This window comes from Canis aureus, chromosome 24, assembly GCF_053574225.1.
Source record: "Canis aureus isolate CA01 chromosome 24, VMU_Caureus_v.1.0, whole genome shotgun sequence".
Classification (NCBI taxonomy): domain Eukaryota; kingdom Metazoa; phylum Chordata; class Mammalia; order Carnivora; family Canidae; genus Canis; species Canis aureus.
In genome coordinates this window covers 49,913,144-49,932,295 of record NC_135634.1, presented here as the reverse complement: position 1 = coordinate 49,932,295, position 19,152 = coordinate 49,913,144, and the positions used below count along the sequence as shown (strand labels likewise).

Below are 19,152 nucleotides of genomic sequence, written 5' to 3'. Positions count from 1 at the left end.
GACCAATGAAGCCAAAAACTGGTGGTTTAAAAAGACTAACAGACAAGTTTCTGGAAACACTGCTTCAAAAAAGGAAGAAAAAATACAAATTAGTCGTATTGTTAATAAAAACACAAAACAAAACTAAACTAAATTACAAATAAAGCACATGTTTAAAGAATTCTATGCAGAACTTTTGCCAGGGCACTTGAAAATTTAAAAGATACTGACACCAAAACTGACTGAAGAAGAAAGAGAAAGCCTGCTCATATAATATAAAAATAACAGCTGTGCCCTAAGAGCTTCCCATCAAGGAAACATCATCTCAAATGGTTCTACACACAACTCCCACCAAACCATCAAGAAACATACCATTCCACCATCTACCATCTCTTCTAGAAAAGAGAAAAAGAACTCTCCTCAGTTCACTTTTAACCTTGGGACTAACACAAGTATCATATGAGGAAAAGAAAATCACAGGTCCATTTCATCCACCAACATAAAAAGAATGCTAATAATTGGCAAAAAGAATCTACCAGTGGATGGGGGCAGCCTGGGTGGCTCAGCGGTTTAGCGCCACCTTCAACCCAGGGCCTGATCCTGGACACCCAGGATTGAGTCCCACATTGGGCTCCCTGCATGGGGCCTGCTTCTCCCTCTGCCTGTGTCTCTGCCTCTCTCTCTCTTTCTGTGTGTGTCTCTCATGAATAAATAAATAAAAGCTTAAAAAAAAAAAAAAAACCTGAAGAATCTACCAGTGGATGAAAAAGATAACACAGAATAACAGCGTTGGTTTCATCTCAGGAATGTAAGGATCACTTAAAAAATAAATGTCATTTAGCGAATTAAAGAACTATAATGGAGTCATCTCAATGCAGGAAAAGCATTTAATAAAATTCAACACCCATTCATGATAAAGCCCCATGGTGGGGAAAAATATCAAGCTTTCTTAATGTTTTACTAAATGCTATAGTAAGTATCATTAGAAAAGGACAAATTCTGGAAGAACGGTCACTAAAAATCAGAAAGGAAGAAGGTGGCCCACTATCACGGTCACTGCCCTCTCCCGTCCAGGAGGCCCAGGCTAATCTGTCCAGTTAGACACCAGCACGGACAGCATGAGGCCTGGAGAGGAGGAATAAGGCCACGGGGCCTCAGGGCAGCTCATGGGGAAGGGCAGAGACTTGGGCCAGACGCCTGCCTTCGCATCCCAGCTCTGGCACTCAAGGGTCCCGCAGCCCCAGACAAGTCCCCTAACCTCCAGATGTCCCTGTCCCAAAACAGAGGCGAGAACAGATACTGTGAGAACAGTATCTGTATCTCGCTATTTCTCTGTATTAGTATCCGGCTGCTACTATACTACAGAAAACACAAAAGAATCAACACATATTTTTAAAACAACAATTTATCGGGTGGGAGGACAGGGTAACTGGGTGACAGGCACTAAGGAGGGCATGTGATATGATGAGTGCTAGGTGTTATACTATAGGCTAGGAAATTGAATTTAAATTAAAAATATATATAATTATCTCTCAAAACAAGAAAAAAATAAAAATAAACACAACAACAGTTTATCAGGGAAGCGGTTATAAGTCAGCAGCATTCCTACCCACCAACAATTAGAAAAGAACTTTAAGACAGAGTATTTCCAATAGCAGAATAACCTCCAGAGTGTCCACATACAAATCTAACAAACAAGGGGCACAATGGCTCCAGAAAGAAACCACAAATGTTTACTGAGAAGCATTAAAGACCGAATACAGAGCGAGATCACTGCTCACCGACACTCCTACTTAGTCCCCGAGAGGGCTTTCGTGGTGCTCACTAAGCTGCTTACGGGACTTCCACGGAAGTGGGAAGGGCCAACAGCCAAATCGCCAGATACGAGGCCTCTTCATAAAGCTACTCAAAGCAGCGTGGAATCGGGCAGGGTCAGTGAGACAGGCCACGGCCTACGGGCTGGCCCGCTGCCTAGTTTCTTATACAGCCCATGAGCTAAGGATGGCTTTTACAAAATAAATAGTTGAAAACAAGATTTAAAGGGTAATATTTGGTGACACATGAAAGTGCTATGAAGTCTGCATTTAAAAAAAAAAAAAAGAAATCTGCATTTTAGTATCCATTAAAAAAAAATTTATGGGAACCCAGCCACAGTCATTCATCTGGGTGTCATCTATGGCTGCTTTTGCGAAGCTGAATACCAGCGACCGAGTATGCGTGGCTCTCACAACTGAAAATATGTGCTTTCTGACCCTTTCTAGAAAAATCTGCTAACCTCTGGCATACAGAGTCCAGAAAGCGGGCACACGAAACTTTCACATGCAGCAGAGCAATGTGGGAAGGAGGAAAAACTAGTTATTCATTTTGAAGAGAAACTGCATCTCTATCTCACAGGACACGGGAAAATCAACTCCAGGTGGATTAAGGACGGAAATGTCAAAACAAAGCTTTAAACGTTTAAAAAGAATAAATACCTTTCTCGGCTTAGAATAGAGAAGGATTTCTTAACTAAGACACAAAAAAACACTAATCCTAGGAGTTAAGACTGAGAAATTTTGATTACATTAAAACTAAGCACTTAGTCACCAAAAGATACCTTAAAGAAAGCAAAGGGGGAAGTTTTGGACAATGATTTTAATGTGTTACCTCCCTTGGCCCTCTGCCCCACCATCAAGTCTTACTGTTTTTTTTTTTTCCCCATAAAACTGACTTTTCAGAAACTGGTTTAAGACTTTTGCACTGAGTTCCATTGTGACAGTTTCAAGTTACACTCAATTTCTATTTACTTAACCGGTTTTATTTCCTACTAGTTTCGACTCACTTCATTAAAAACTAAGAGGGGAGGGACACCTGGGTGGCTCAGTTGATTAAGCATCTTCCTTCTGCTCAGGTCATGATCCCAGGGTCCTGGGATCGAGCCCCACGTCGGGCTCCCTGCTCAGTAGGGTGCCTGCTTCTCCCTCTCCCACTCTCCCTGCTTGTGCTCTCTCCATCAAATAAAAGAGGCAAATTAATTCCAATATATATTTTTTAAGATCTTATTTACTTATTCATGAGAGACACAGAGAGAGAGGCAGAGACACAGGCAGAGGGAGAAGCAGGCTCCATGAAGGGAGCCTGATGTGGGACTCGATCCCAGGACCCCAGGATCACGCCCTGACCGAAGGCAGGTGCTAAACTGCTGAGCCACCCAGGCATCCCTATGTTCTTTTTCTTCTAAGTCTTTGAAATCCATGGCGTGTTTTATACTCACCTCTCTGCTCAGTTTGGCCTGGCTGCTTTCCTTGTGCCCACACACCCAGGGTACAAGTAGGGTCCAGAGCTGTAGGTTTGAGGCTTCTTTTCATGTTTACTTTTCCTAGTTAACTAGGGAGACTGTCATAGGCCATTTTCCCCCCAAGAACCCAAGAGCAGTAATTTTTTTTGAGCCCTTGCATTATCCAGATCAATCTTGCCTTATTTCTACATATGTAATGCCAACCTAAGTAATAGAATCCTGAGTCAACCTGCTTCTCCACAAATGCTATGATGCTGTGACTATCGTCCCCTCTTCTTTGGACATTTAGGGCCACAGAGCAAATCTAAAAGCAAATCTGACTTTGGTTCTTTTGAGAAGAACCTACTGTTTTTCACACCATGTTCTTTCCTGGGGCACGAAAGCCCCTTTGAGGGCAGGCCCACAGGGGGTGAGGTTCCTGCTGTGACAGGTGCCTTAAAAAAAAAAAAAAAAAAAAAACAGACTTTGTTTAACATCTCATGAAGCTAGGTCAGAAAGCTTATCATTCTTATCACACTTTACTTTGCAGTCTGTATTACTGTCCGGACTACAGTTTCCACGTTGGAGCAGAAAGCCACGTGGCTCCGCGTCGGGAGTCACGATGTGAGGGGCTAGAAGCACACCCACTGGTCAGCGTGGGGCTCAGCACAGCCACGGCACCTCCCCACTGGGCCCTGTTGTCCTCCAGAAGCATCGTGAGAACATCCACCCTCCAAGTGCAGGTGTGCTTATGTCACTCTGCCTCACATTGGACCATTTAGTCCTTTCCATCTCCCTCTGTCTCTTCTAACTTTTGTTCCATTTGCTGAAATTCATCTAGTCAACAAGTCAGCAATTTGTTCTCAAGTAGTCTGGGGGTGCAGGGACTTCCTTGTATTCCACTCCTAACTTTTCTGTAACCCGGACACAAGAAGTCCCTGGGACAGCACAGCCACCGCACAGCCGAGCTCATGGCCCCAGCCCCACTTGGCAGACGCTCACCAAAGGCTGGGTCACTACGGTTCCTGCTGCCACCCACACGATGGGCCATCGGGGAAGGGGTCCATCCCAGAACCAGATCCGCTCCCCCCGCTAGAGGCTGAACGCTGCACAGAGACCACAGCCAACAGGAGGCCAACAGCAGAGACCCCGCGAGGACGGGGCAACGTGATGCATCTGAACCTTGAATCTCACGATCAGTCATCTCTGAAGTATCCAACAGTTCTCAAAAGTGCTTTTCACAACTCTGAATGTCTGACCTGCTTCTAAATCTGCTTTTCCTCAAGAGTTGCTTTTAAGGTTGTATAAAAACATTAACTGTATTTGGTTTGCTTGTTAGTATTACATTATTTTCTATCATTTTTCACTGCAAACGAACTCTTCACGGTACAATAAAGCTTTCATGAGCTACCTGGAATCTTAGTACCAAAAATATTAATATTTGGCAATTACTCTCGAGTTTCAAAATATAACAAATAAAACTTTTAGAATGAGTCTTGCTTGCAACATGAGAGTGTACACGGAAGAGCGTACTTCAGAGTATGTGTTCACATACGGTGTATTTACAATTTATAAATAACTTAATGTCTAAACTAAACACATTTCTATTTTATTTTAATATCTTTTTTTTTCTTGTAAAGGATATAAGAATAGTCTGTGAAGTTTAAAGCTTACGTATGGCAAGACCCCGAAGTAACGCTCAGACCTGGCCTCTCTGACACAGCTCTCCAAGGGGTTCCATCAGTTACTAAAGGGGTCCCGGCTGGTGGGGAGGGGTCTTCAGCCAGAAAGAAAGGTTTGGAGAATTCCGTCAGGAAACCTCGATAACGCACTACTATGAAAACTCGTACGTGCATCACTGCTACAGGTAGGAAACCAGAGTACTTTCATGCTGAGCATTTCAGTTTTCCGTCACTGTAGAAAGTCCCTTGAAACCCATCTCCTGCAGAAAAAGGACAAGGCTGTGTGACCGGCTGGCCCACGTCCACTCCTCCTGAGTCTCTCCTCCTGCCCTCAAGCCCTGAGTTCAACTGCACCCAAGCAAGCCTGACTCAGCACCCCAGCCCGTCCCTCCAGCGCCAGCACGCTCTGCTGGAAGCCGCTCTTGACATCAGAAGCAAACAGACAAGAACGAGAAAGAGAGCAACCAGGAAAATCAAATAATATATCTCAGCACAAATGGGTAGGTTTCAGAAAGGACAAAAATAACTAAGAAATAAGAAAAAAAGTTATCAAGAAATCAACTTGTTTAAAGAGAAGCCAAAGAAACATGGAATTTTAGGGTTAAAATAATCCTGGAAGCAACTGCTCCACCTAAAGCAGAGAGAACCCCACGTGTACCTGTGTCCCAACACACACCTGCGGTCCCCAAGCTGCCCGTGTGCCCAGGAGCCAGATGGGAGGTGGAACGCAGGCCTGGAGCGCGAGGCGGGGGTGACATTAAAGGCACAGGAACGCGGCCCGAGGGAGGAAAGCTGCCATGGCCCCCACACGGTGGTCACTGGTCACTGGCAGAACCACAGGGCAAGCAGGACACCCGGCCAGCAACACCGCTCTCAGGGGGGAAGGAAGCCAGACCTCACCTCCAGCTCACCCAGGCTCAGGGGTACACGTCTCCTCTCTAAGGTCCCTTCCCCCCGGACACACCTTCCTGACATCTCACCGGGTACTTCTGACCGTCTTCAGGCCTCTGCACACCAGTGAGAACAGTTCAGGGGGCCAGGGCATCATCAGTCGCGGGTGGCCACAGCTTCCAGAACTTGTGCTGAATCCCCATTGCTCCCTTACTGCTCCCTGCACAACCTGTGTTTGTGTCGCTGAGCTTCGCCCATCTGTTCCAAGCCCTGTGAGTCACTTGGTCCTGAATTCTAATCCTTATCAGCCACTTTTCATCCTGGGGCTGCTACTTCATCACTCCCTCCTCCCTCCTCTGTGCGCCACAGTGCCCCTGTGTCCACACCAGCACCTGCACCACTTAGCACCTGAATTTACAGCTAGACTCAGGCTGTCAAAAGTCAATCAAAGTAAAGATTTGTTTATGCAAAGCAAACAGGATATTGATCGGGCCAAACTGAGTAAACCTAGAAAAGCGATAAATATACAATACAAATGTTAAGCTGCTATTTTTTGGGGGCAAAATCTTTTGAGAGAGAGAGAGAGAGAGCATGCAAGGGGGAGGGTGGCAGAGGGAGAGAGAGAATCCCAAGCAGACTCCATGCTAGTAGGCATGGAGCTTGGCACTAAAAATAAAGTCTTTATTCATCATATTATCATTCACCGAGTAGACATACTAACCAGAAGGTGAGGACCATTCAGTTTGGAAATGTTTGTCAGACTAGAGCTGGTCACAGTTTTATAATCCAACTTTCTTAAGTCACGTAGACATTTTTCTTCAGGTACAGTATTTTGATATTTTATCCACATCAGGACCTTTGTTTATACAAAGAAGGCCTATTTACTCATAATTATCTTCACAAAGTTCATATACATGTGATGTCTTGATAGTTTCCATTTTCATGGTCTATAATATATCCATGCCATAGATCTGTAAATATTTTTAAGTGACATTGTTGATTATTTGCTGGCAGCAAGTTTATATCCAAAACCTAAAATCCCCCATGTGCATGTTGGAAGGCACTGCAATACTTGGGAACATAAAACAATCACCTTATTCCCTAGAATAAAGAACTCACTCTTGATGACTAAAGTCCATGTCGGCAGCTCCCCAGTTTGGCTGCTCAAGTCTCATCAGTGAAGAACATCTAGCATATGTCCCTTTTCTTTCTTTCACAGCAATTTAAATGCAAACAGTACTTCTAGCAAAAATAAAAAATTAAAATCCATCCAATAATACCAGGACCACAAACATCCAAACTAAAAATACTCTTCTTATCAGGTGCAGACTTGCAGTGAAGGAGGGATTCTGAGGCAGCTTTCTCTAAGAGGGTGCAAGGGTTTGTGATGAAACGGCACCACCTAGTGACCCAAGTAAGAAATAACCTAGCGATCTACTCAGATCACACAAGCAAGAGAATAAAATCGAAATCCCTGCCTTTCGTGTAAGAGTTGCTCTAACAATCGTTCACTATTTGTTACTGTAACTGAAATACACCATGTTCAGGGTAAGGTCATTTTACTCATCAAGAGTCATTTCAAGATACACATTCCCAAATACGTGCTCTTTCGGATGACGCTCCACAATCTCTACTGCCACCTGGTTGCCACAGGAGGCCCTTATCACAACCTTCACCGAGGGGGCAGTAAATACATGCATTCACGTCAAAGTAAACACGCCAAGTTCTCATCTGAAGACATGTACGGCCTCCAGAGGATGCAGTTTACATGACCAAGAAGGCGGAGAAAGTAAAATCACACAAACTTTAAATGAACTAAAAAGGAAACTCAGAGAAATACTTGACTTCAAAATAAAGAATTTCAATGAAAAGAGAAAGCATCTGCAATTTACACTCGATTAGAAAAGACACGACACGAAGAAGGCTAACGGAAGAGCAGGTAAGCGGGGACAGCAGATAAGGAATGAGAAGCCGTAGCCAGCACTTTGCAGTGAGAGAGCTGTCTCTGAAGTTGCTGCTATCATCTAAAGCATCTTCGTTTATAAAGTTCAAAAAGCAAGTACTTTTAAAGCAGAAGAAACGCTAATAAAACTGCTTTTTTGGTTGTTTTTCAACAACGTCTTCATAAATCTGAAAGAAATAAAATGCTGGCGTGAGCTAGTATCTTACTATTAACAAAGTTTATATTTCCTCTGGAAAAGACAGCAAGTCGGCCAGGATAATGAAGAAAATGCTCAAAGCAGTCCTGATGCGCATATTTATTTTGTAATGTATTATTCAAGTCCATCAGTACAGTAAGAAATAGCTTTCCTTCAAGCGCCACTCCAAAGGCAGGCCGCAGGGATGGCTCCACTGCAAGCTCATTATCTCTTCAGCACAGAAAACAGTGCTCCCTCCAAACAATGAGAAGCACCCAGACTAGAGGCACAACATGATTTACATGAAAAGCAGAGCAAACATCTACCATCTGAATTTTTAAGTGAGACAGAGGGAAGACAAGCAATTACTATCATGACGAGCACGTACAAGTCAATAATGACAACAGGCAGACGTGGCCTATGCGTTTTGAGCCGTCTTATCGTCGCCTCTCTGCAAAATCAACCAGGGGCACTGGAGTCTGGCCCCAAACACACAGAGCAGACACACTTTACAAACACTTGGAAACACTTATAAAAACTGACCTCAGACTAGGCCACAAGGAAAGGCTTAATTCCAAGTAATAGATATCATACAGACCATATTCTTTGAACATGAAATTAGAACTTGTCCACAAAAAGACTTTCTAAAAATCCTTATGTTTCAAAACTAAAGAACAGGATCCTTAGGAATTTTGAATATTAATATTTAATAAATTCAAATAAAGCATGCTTAAAGAAAAATGTATGGCCTTAGGGCACCTGGGTGGCTCAGTCAATTGAGCATCTGACTTTTGATTTCAGCTCAGCTCATGACCTCAGGGTCATGGGATCAAGACCTGTGTCGGGCTCCACTCAGCATGGAGTCAGCTTGGATTCTCTCTCTCTCCCTCCCTTCCTCTGCCCCTCCCCCTTGCTCAAGTGCATTCTCTCTAAAATTAATTTTAAAATTTTAAAAGAAATGAATAGCCCTAAGAATATTCATTTCAAATGGCAAAGACTAAAAATAAATGAACTAAGTATTTTACACAAGAGACTAAAAACGTAAATAACCAAAGAAATTAAAAGGAAAAATAAGAAGAGGAGAAATCAATGAAATGAAAACAGAAGTGAGTATCTGCAAAACCAGAAGCTGTCTTTGCTAGAGGGTGCGTATTTCAATAGTTTCTTTTTTTTTTTTCAATAGTTTCTTTAAAGTCTCATCAAAGAAAAGAAAAGACAAAATTTTTGGAAGAAAAAGAAAACTATAGATATATTTTTTAAATCATAAAAGCATAGTTGAAACATCCTTATGCCATGACTTTGTAAAACATGAACAAAACAGTTCCCTGGAGAAAGGCTGGGGAGGGCACGGCCCGGACATTGGTTTCTGCTCCCCCTCCCACAGCCAAGCTTCCTGCCCTGTGTGCAGCCCACATGTGGGAGATGTGCTGCTTCCAGAAACCCTCGGCCCCCAGCCAGGCAGCCAGCTTCCTCCGCTCACCCACGTGCCTTGCAAATATCATTTTCTGCACATGCCAGGCAGCGAGAAAATTTGGCAAACTCTAGTCTGTGTGGAACCCGATTGTTACCTAAGCAAACTGATGCCTGGAGTAAGGATTTCACTTCACTGTCCCTTATTGGCAAAGATCTGGCCAGTATCACCTAAGTGGAAGTAGTACGTACAACTTCCGAGAAATAGTCTAGGAGGAAAGAGGCATGTTCCTCTCTTTCTCTTCTTCCCCTTCCCTCCTTCCTGCTGGATGGACCTGGACAGCCTCCTTGGACCACGAGGTGCCCTAAGGCACAGGGTCACACATGGGCCACAGCCACCTGCAGACTCTGAGTTGTGAGCTAAAGCACCTACCACCTCATTTAAGCCACTAATGCTGTAGATCTCTCAATTCCAAAAGAAATAGAAAAACGGAATATACCCATTCAAGAAACTGACTTGTAAAGCAAAGAGAAAGGATTAGCTCAAATGATCAGAAAAGCTAGTAACACGGAGACTTCAATACTAAGAAAAGAGCCAAGAGAAGGAATCAGCAGTCACGACCGAATCATAATCAGCCATTAAGGAAATGCATATTAAAACACAAAGAATGTGACTGTTCCAAGCACTGATGCGGACAGGAAAAAACCGAAACTCTCACAGGCCGTGGTGAAAACATAAGTGGTACAACCACTTTGGAAAACACTGGGCAGTTTCTTGGAAAGATCAATATACGCTGACTATGTGAGCCAGCGGTCTTGCTCCTCGGTATTTACCCAAAGGAATCAAAGTGTTTGTCCACGTGGAACTCGTACGTGAATGTTCTCCACAGTTTTACCTGCAAGAGACCCAAACTAGAAATGACCCAAACACTCATGACCTGACAGATGGATACACACACTGTGGTGCATCCAGACAGTGCACTACCCAGCAATAAAAAGAAATGAACTGTTGATGCCTGCTGAAAAACAGATCTCAAAATAATTGTGATGACTGAAAGAAGCCAGGCCAAGCAGGAGCACATGCCCTCTGACTCCACTCAACTGCAGTTCTGGGAAACACCAACCACAGTGGCCAAATGCAGAGGAGCAGCTGCTGGGCCCTGGCGGGAGGTGGCTGGGAGGGACCCCACAGGCCGCAGGGCATGGGCCACTGCGGGGTGGGGTGGGGAGGGGGATGCACAAGTTGACCATGCTGCCTGTGGACGGTGCACACGTGGAAGACTCTTGTTCCACTGGGACAGTACCTGGGGACAGCCACTTAGAGGACTAATTTGGCAGCACCTGGTGAAATCGAAGCTCTGTACGTGCTCTGGCACAGCAATTCTGAGCGTGGACACAGACTCTAAAGCAGGATCGCAAACTCCAGCCCCAGGCTGGGTCCTGTTGTTGTGAATAAAGCTTTACTGGAACACAGCCACACACATGGTTTACTGCTGTCTACACCAGGGCTGCTTTCAGGCTACATCAGCAGAGCTGAGAAGCTGCAACAGACTGTACGCGGCTCATCAGCCTAAAATATTTACTATCTGGCCCTTCTCAGAAAATGTTTGCCGACTGGTGCTCCGAGAGACACTGGCATCTGCATGCCAGGAGACACATGAAAGGAGTTCGTCAGAGTTTATAACTGTGGAAGGCTGACGAAACCTATGTCCACCATTAAAGGAATTAACAAACAAATACTGGAATACCAGTCATCAATTAAGACGACTGAACTAGACCCCCAGGTATCCACACAGGGAGGGTCTCAGAACTTAATGGTGCCCAAAGAAAGCAATCTGCGTCACATGCCAGCAACAGGGCAGCACTGAAAACTCACCCGAGCAGAGGCAGCTGCGTTTAAAGTATGGCTCACACCAAGTTCGTCCCTGTGGCTGCCCTACGGACAGTGGGGTTGGGGCAGAGGCAGAAAAAACATCAACTTTTCCTGTACGTTTCAATTGCTTTTATTTTAAAACTCTAAGCTCTTTTCAGAAGACCAATCAGTGAAATTTAAATCTGATGTTTATGAGCGTACTACGGAAAACAGAGCAGAGCAGCCTCCTTGTTCCCTGTCTGCAATACACATCACCCCGACTCTGAAGCACTTATTAGCTGTACTTTTCTAAAGCAGCAAATGTTCACCACTCAAGGACATTTTTCCCTTTTATCTTCTAAAGTCAAAGTATGTACTCTGAAATTTACTCTTCAGACGAAAGCCTAAAGCACAGACCTTGTGTGCATCGCATAGCAAACAGGGCTATAAAATTTAAACCAACCGAAGCTTCAAAGGTTGCCTACATTAACAGCCTGGAGGGACACACTCACGGTTTCCGACTGGGTCCCAGAAACACTGCCAGGGACACCAGGACAGCCCCTCGGGCCTGTGAAAAGGCCTATGACATGAAAATTTCACAGCACAGACAATGGACCACAGAAAGACCATTCTCCTCCCAGAGGAGCCAACGGTGGTGCCGTGGAGTAGAGCCCCGGGGAGCACTCTTCTCCTGGGACTGTTCCGGGGCCCCCCTGAGGTGGCTCTCAACTGCAGAGTCCCCTCCCTGCTGTTTCAAGCCACATCTTCATTACAAACCCGGACATCTGAGGCAGAATTATCTGTGCGTGTGTGTAAAACTTCCTGGAATTGTTGGCTGCTGCTGAAACTATCCAAGAAACATCTTTCTGTTACAAAACCAGTAAGTGAAGATACATTCTTATTTTTTAAAGTGACTATAACAGAAACGTAGCTGTGACATTTGAGGCCTACTATGTGGCTGGCAAGTATTTGCCCCAGGGTCATATGCTCAGGGGCGGTGGCTGGCCAGGAGCTGTGGGTCCCAACAAACAACATCCCACAGCTGCAAGAAAGACAGCTGGCAGGCCAGGGATAAGCAGCACCTGGATTTAAAAGCCAGACTTGAAAACTCCCTGGTCTCTTAGTGTGGAGGCAGCCAGGGCCAGGCGGCCAGCCTCCCGACTCTGCAAGCAGGGAGAGGGACTGGACGAGGCAGGAAGGGGACAGCCACGGGATCAGAGCAGAACAGGCCCTTGGCCTTGATTCCTGAGCCCCCACCCAGGACACGCCAGAGGAGCCCAGAATTTTCTATCCTCCCAACCAAGGAGGAGGTGGAGCTTTAAAGTGTGTCAGCGGACTCTGCTGATGAGCACATTTGCAGGCATCACTTCTTACCTTCTCTCCAGGTCTGGGTGACCGCTGTAACTTCTCATAATCTTTCTTGGTCTCCAGAATTTTTTTCACAAGTCCTCCTGTTGAGAATCAGTGATTTTATGTTATTCTCTAAAGAGCTCTTCTATTCTAAATGGGCAGAGGGGAGGCAAGAACACTAGTTTCTTGTTTTTCCTCTTTCTATCTATATTCTACATGGCTTCAAATCATCTTTATTTGCTTGGAGTCTACAATAGTCTAATACAGCTGGTGGTAGAAATTAACTATAAAACTTCAGAGTGAAAAAAAAAAAAACAACTTCAGAGTGTTTCAAAGAAATCAGCTCCTCAAAGGTTAAAAAAAAAAAACAAAACCATTGGAAACAGAAAAGAATTATGAGGACACGTAGATGGACATTCAAACATATAGCCACCTTGTCACAAACAGGTGTGCCAACTCTGAGCTGTTTCTAAGCACAAATACTCCTTTTATATTAGTTCAAGAGCCTTCAACTTCCTTTAAAAAAAAAAAAATTTGCCCATGGGGGTAAATATCATACAAAACATTTTCTTTAGAATACTGTCTCATGCAAATGCACATCCATATGAAATTGGCTGCATACGCCCCGAAGCACCCGGATGGCAGAGGAGGGCTCAGCTGTGAGCAGCAGTGAGGATGACTTGTCTGCGCTGCTCGGGGACGAACGCCAACACACGATGCCAAGTCACAACAGCAAGACAGAGACACGCAGATACTGCTAAATGCACACACACACTCCAGGCACATGTACTAACTTACAGTTTTTAAATCAAAGTATAAGCCATATGTCTTACCATTACCTACAGGGAGAGGGCAGGTGGAGGCCCCAATCTCAGAATATACATTGTTTGGTACATTTCACCTCGGAAATGTATTATTTTACATAAATAAAATCAGATTTTTCAATGCCTAAAAATTGAAACCAAAATGAAACTAATACACCTAATAATATCAAACTGGCAAGCACAGCCTAACAAAGAATTGCTTTGTAACTTTGCAACAGAGTGGTTGGCTGTCCATCCCTGATGGGACATAACCTGAGAACAGACAGACCTGACCTCCCAAGAAACACCCGATAGTGTTTTCAGTCATTGTTGTTGCTAGTGACCGGTGGTGGTGGTCTAAAGATGCCGTGCATGCCATAGGGTAAGGCAAACAGATGGCGACGTTGGGAGCCAGGATTTGGGGCATGAGATAGACACGTACGTATAATATCAAAAATTTAGGAAAGACTCTAGTATAGTAAAGCTGCGTTGGAAATACCAGTATGAACTTGGATATATTTTCTCATTAGAAAAAAAAGGCAAGAAAACCCCTGAAAACAATGACCAACCCAGAAGCAACACGCAGCCAGGCTCCTTGGGGAAATGGAGGGTTCCAGCTATGGGGCAGGAAATACACAAAATGAGCCTGAAACATCTGGTCGTCTCAGAAAACAAGGAAGCTGCAAAGTCTCCTGGGATGTGTCAAAAGCCCCCAAAAACCACTCAAACAGGCTCCCTCGGTTACATATTGGACAATCTGAACATCAGTGAGAAAGGATTTGGCTTGAAGTGAGGCACATCAAATGTGCTAAAGGAAAACCCAGGACTTCATACAGGTAGGAGAGGTATCTATAGCCATCACCCCACAAGCCCTCCCTAGTCAGCTTGGACGGTGCCAGGACACAAACTCACTGGGAGGAAAACCCTCTCCCTAGGGGCTGCGCTTTGGGGCAGAGGTGGGGGAGGAAGCTCTGCACCACGGTGTCCTCCAGCTAAACCTCAAGGAAGGGAGGGTAGGACGAGAACGTGACCCTTAATGATCCAGGCTAACGTCACGAACAGACGTCAGGAAGAACCAACACCACTGACCAGCATTCCTGCCCCAAACCTGCATCTCTTCAAGTCTCTGGAACCAAGTTACAAGAATGGAAGAACACGTGAAAAACCTTATCACGGGCATGTAATAAGTAACAGTCAACTGTGGGAAACCCTGAAGGACAACCAGCCGGCTTCGTCAACAAATATGTTACAAGGGAAAGGCAGAGGGACGGGGACAGACAGGCTGAGAGGCTAAGAGATCAATCAACTCCAATGCAGTGACCTTATCTGGATTCTGACTCAAACCAGGAAAAAAAAAATTATAAAACTGGAAAAACTGTGATGATATTAGGGAATTGTTTTGTTTTTTAATATACCACACAGAATTGTGGTTATGTTTTGGAGAACCCTTATCTTTTAGAGATACACGTGACAAGTTAACCAAAGAAAACGGTCTTCTCTAGAACTTGAGAACAGTTAGGGGAGCAGGGGTCTGCAGCAGAAGGAGGCTTAGAGAAAACATGAGCCCATCACTGCTGAAGCCGTGACCTGTATAAGGGGGTTCGTCAGACTACTCTCTGCTTCTGCAAATGTTTGAAATCAAAGAAGATCCTTGGGAAGGGAACAAATAATGCCATAAATATTGTCAATTTGGGAATGACCCTAGAGGTCTAACCTCTAATGTAACTGCACACCATGTCAGAGGTTGCTGACAGCAAGCTACAGGGTCCCGGCGCCCAGCACCCATTGTCTCCCGGACCAAAAGCCACCAAGCGAGGAGGCGCCCACCCATGCCGCAGTGACCAGTTCGTGCTCTTCAGACCTGACCAACACCTTCCGCACCACACCTGCCAGGCCCAGCACTCACCGTGCTTCTCCTCATCCTCTACGTCCACCGTGGGCACCTGGACAGGAGAGCAAGGAGGAAAAAGCTGATTCTTGAAATCCTGTTTCCATAGGGTCTCCTCAAAGCAATGACAAAATTAAGGCAGGCAGAAATCTAACTGAATTTTTAGAGGCACGTTTTGTCTCCATCAACTTAAACGCTGGCATATGAGCTCCAGTGTCATCCAAGTACAATGACAAAAACCGACACTCGCGTTGCCTCACCATTTCAAGTTCTGACATCTCAGGGAGCGGGGGGGCAGCTTCCACCACAAACTGATCGTCTTCCTCATTGTCAGAGTTCTGCGTGTCCACAATCACGCTGGCGACGATTTTACCACTCCCTGTCCTAAAAAGAGGAGTGTTGTTGGTTGCACGTCTGCATCAATCCCATGCATCCTGGGCCCCATGAGAGGAGTTTAGCCACCACCTACCTCTAGAACATCACAAAATATGGGGGGAAGCTGAGTGAAGGCCAGCAGGCCTGCGTCCTGGTGTGTCCTGCCCTCTGTGCTGCCCGCCCTCCTCCCTCTGCCCCTCCCCTGGCCGCACTCTCTGGACACCAGCTCCACCTGCAGCCCCTCACCTGGAGGGCCCTATTCTTCCGAGTGGCAAACACTGGGGCAGGGTGGCGATGTGGCCCCAGACAGCGGCCTCCTCCTGGCCACCACTCCCTGCCTAGAACCTCCTCTCCACCAAGTCCTACCCCTCCCACTACCTACTGTGTCACTGCTTGGCTTCCCTCGGCAACACAACCTGAGTCCACGTCCATACCCGTCTCCAATTCCTGCCTCCTGCTCTATCTGAAACCACTCTGGTCCAGCGTGGTTTGTCTATTTTTTTGTTTTGATTTTTCATACTTCCCTCTAAAGATCACACTTCACCCACAGGTACACCTGTAACACTCAGAGAACCCTGTCTGTGGCCTGCTTTTATATCATTTATGACTTTCTGACCTTTCGTTTTACAAGGTTGTGCAATTTAGCCTTAAATATTTGTTTTCCTCTTTTTTCCCCTCATTGTTTCTAGCTTAGAAACCACCCCCCCCACCTCCTCTCAAAGAATAATTTCCCCACGTGCTGTAAAGCTTTAGCTGCATGTGCATGGGCACGTTCTTCTCTTCAGCTAACTGAAGTATGTGGTAGTTGTGTGGCCTGGGTCAGGGCCTGACCCGGCTTCCCTCCCCCCGTCAGCTGGCAGTGGCACTGCCTCTGGCCCCCACCCCTGCCCCTCCACCCTCCACCCAGCACAGCCCCCCAAAGCGGCCTCACCTGTCAGGCGTCAGAGCTTCCACGCTATCTTGGCGCTTCACCCGGGGAGGTGCTGGTCTCGCACTCCCGGGCCGAGGTATTCTTCTAAACCCAAATATGGAAAAACCAAAAAGAGGATATGACACCCTTGCACATTTCAAACAGGATAACAGAAAACCCAGGTCAATGTTAGCACTAACTTCCTACCAGCCATCGACATGCTAGTCAGGACACAGTCTGCAGAATGTTAAGAACATCCCACTAATGTGAAAGTTTAAAAGTATCCATCTTTTAGGGCACCTGGGTGGCTCAGTGATGGAGCGTCTGCCTTTGGCTCAGGTTATAATCCCAGGGTCCTGGGATTGAGTCCTGCATCAGGATCCCCACAGGGAACCTCCCTCTCCCTCTCCCTCTGTGTCTCTGTCTTTCTCTGTCTCTCATGAATAAATAAAATCTTTAAAAAAGAAAGTATCTATCTTTTAATCTTATGTTTTCATTAATTTTAAGGCCCAGAAAGTAATTATGTAAATCTTGGTAATCAAAACATAATTTACCATAATTACGAATTTCCCTAAATCTTTAAACTGGCCTATGTGTAGTAACTTGTACCCAGTATAGGAAAACTAAATAAATGGTACCAGCAATTCCTCATAATTAAGCTCAAGCACTGTTTACAAACCGCAGAAGGTGTAGAGAGAAGCGTGGGGGTGGGGGTGGGGGTGGGGGTGGGTGGCTGCCTGGGTGTCGGATTGGAGCCAGCACACCTGATGTTGGCTGGAAGCTCGCTCGGCAGCTCAGAACTCTCTGACACCTCAGACTTCTCCGGGCCAGGAGGTCCAACTTCTCCTTCTGAACCATGACAATCCAGTCAGCAATTCACAAAGGAAGAAACACAAACAGGTAATAAGTGTTTGAAAGGACAGCACTCAAATAATCGCAAATATAAACGAGCTTTATTCATCTATCATTTTCATGAAGATAAAGCAGACATTTCATATCTAGATTTGGTGAAGATCTGGGGAGATGGGTGCACTCAGACCCCGGAAAACACACTGGTTCAATTTCTTAGGAAAGAGAATTCAAAAGGTAGGTTGATCCAGTCAAGGAATTTAACTTAAGGGAGATACAACCTGAGAGGGATGGACACGTGTGATCCTACGACCGGCCACCTTTTGTATTAGTGGCGGATGCTGGGCCACCCCAGCAAACCGCGGCAGTCCCTCGCCAGACCCACCGTTCTAACACATAACTGAGTGCAGTAACGGGTCTAGTAACACACACAACGGGGGCTCTGGAAGGACATTCATTTATGTTAGAAGCAGTGCTTTTCTTTCCTACTTCATATTTTTCTGCATTTAAAAACTGTGCTACTTTGGGTATGTACCAAATTATTTTTATGATCTGAATACGGCTTTCTTCATTTTAAAAAAAATGACTTAATCAGTAAGTGCAAACCCTAACTATTAAAGCAATCCAATTTGCTCCCCCATTTTCAGTAAAAGGGCTTTGTATTTTAGAAAACAGAATAAATAGGACTTTGAATTTAGGAATAAATTTTTTACTCTGGAAATAATCGTGAAATACATTCCCCTGGAGCATAAGACAAGTAAATTAAATCTTAAAGTGGTACAGTTATGTTTCCTTAAATTACTTTCACTGTGTATAACAAATCTGGGAGTACATGTTGGTATCTACACACACAATCTATACCAATACACTCAGTTCAGGTCATTGCTCACCTGCATCACTAGGGGAGTCTCCTATTAAAAAAAAAAAAAAAAAAAAAAAAGCACGTGAGAAAACCGACTTTTATGTTGGTAAAGCTCAGTGTATTAGCTAGCAGGACCAGGGGAAAACACACTCTGAGCAATGTGGCCATCTGCCAGGGACACGGCCCCGTCCCCACAGCCATGCCCACTGTCCCACTGTCCCACTGCCATTACTTTATTTTCAAAGATCGAAAGACAAAGAACCAAGAAAACTATGAATTTTAAAATGCTATTAATGACAGGAGGCAACAGGGGCATGAGGAGAGCAGAGCGGATCACAGACAAATGAGAGAGATCAGAGATCAAGCAACAGCAGATACGCAGGGGAGCACGGGTCACGACAGGGTGACCACGACCAGGGCCCTCCATCCCTGGCTCATCAGCAAAGGTCCTTCCATCAGCCCCTTAATAAGAGGACATCTCTCCAGCTCCCCACGGACCTACCTTCTTCTTGAAAGGCTCCTTTTGGGGGACAAATGGGACCTACGTGGCCACAAGAAAGTGAGCACAGGAGGGAGAGGGGGACTCAAAGTCACAAGAGGATACTGTCCATGTGACACACTTAAAATGCATGACCACATCTGCAGAAGCGCCAACACTGCTCGGGTCCGGGTCAGAGCCAAGGACACCCGAGGAGAGCTCCCCCCACGACTGCAGCCGCACCTCCACACAGGGACCTTTCACATGCACTAGGGCCAGGCCCGGGGTCACCCTGAGGACACACATGCCCACGCAGGAGGAGTGTGCTCCCCAGACACCTCTGTCTGTCTGCTGAGGCAGACTTCAGAGCTCTGTCACTGGTCAAAGTGACCTATAGAAGGTGGCTCTGGGGACAAGGGGGGCCAGGCA

At 45.5% G+C, this 19,152-nt stretch overlaps 1 protein-coding gene across 14 annotated transcripts in view; it reads right to left on the bottom strand.

Moving 5' to 3' along the window:
* Nucleotides 1–19,152, bottom strand: part of TRAF3IP1 (TRAF3 interacting protein 1) — a 58,828-nt gene that overhangs the window by 17,550 nt on the left and 22,126 nt on the right. For 6 of the 14 annotated variants that reach the window (XM_077869444.1, XM_077869448.1, XM_077869447.1 and 3 more), the window contains 7 exons: nt 18,274–18,294; nt 17,299–17,383; nt 16,556–16,639; nt 15,510–15,633; nt 15,268–15,304; nt 12,583–12,659; nt 11,233–11,292 (listed from right to left, as the gene is read on the bottom strand). In XM_077869444.1, the coding sequence (XP_077725570.1) occupies nt 11,233–11,292; nt 12,583–12,659; nt 15,268–15,304; nt 15,510–15,633; nt 16,556–16,639; nt 17,299–17,383; nt 18,274–18,294 (488 nt within the window). Of the gene's footprint in view, nt 1–6,529; nt 6,780–11,232; nt 11,293–12,582; nt 12,660–15,267; nt 15,305–15,509; nt 15,634–16,555; nt 16,640–17,298; nt 17,384–18,273; nt 18,295–19,152 lie in introns of all 14 variants that reach the window. The other 8 variants (XM_077869445.1, XM_077869449.1, XM_077869452.1 and 5 more) reach the window with 4 other exon arrangements.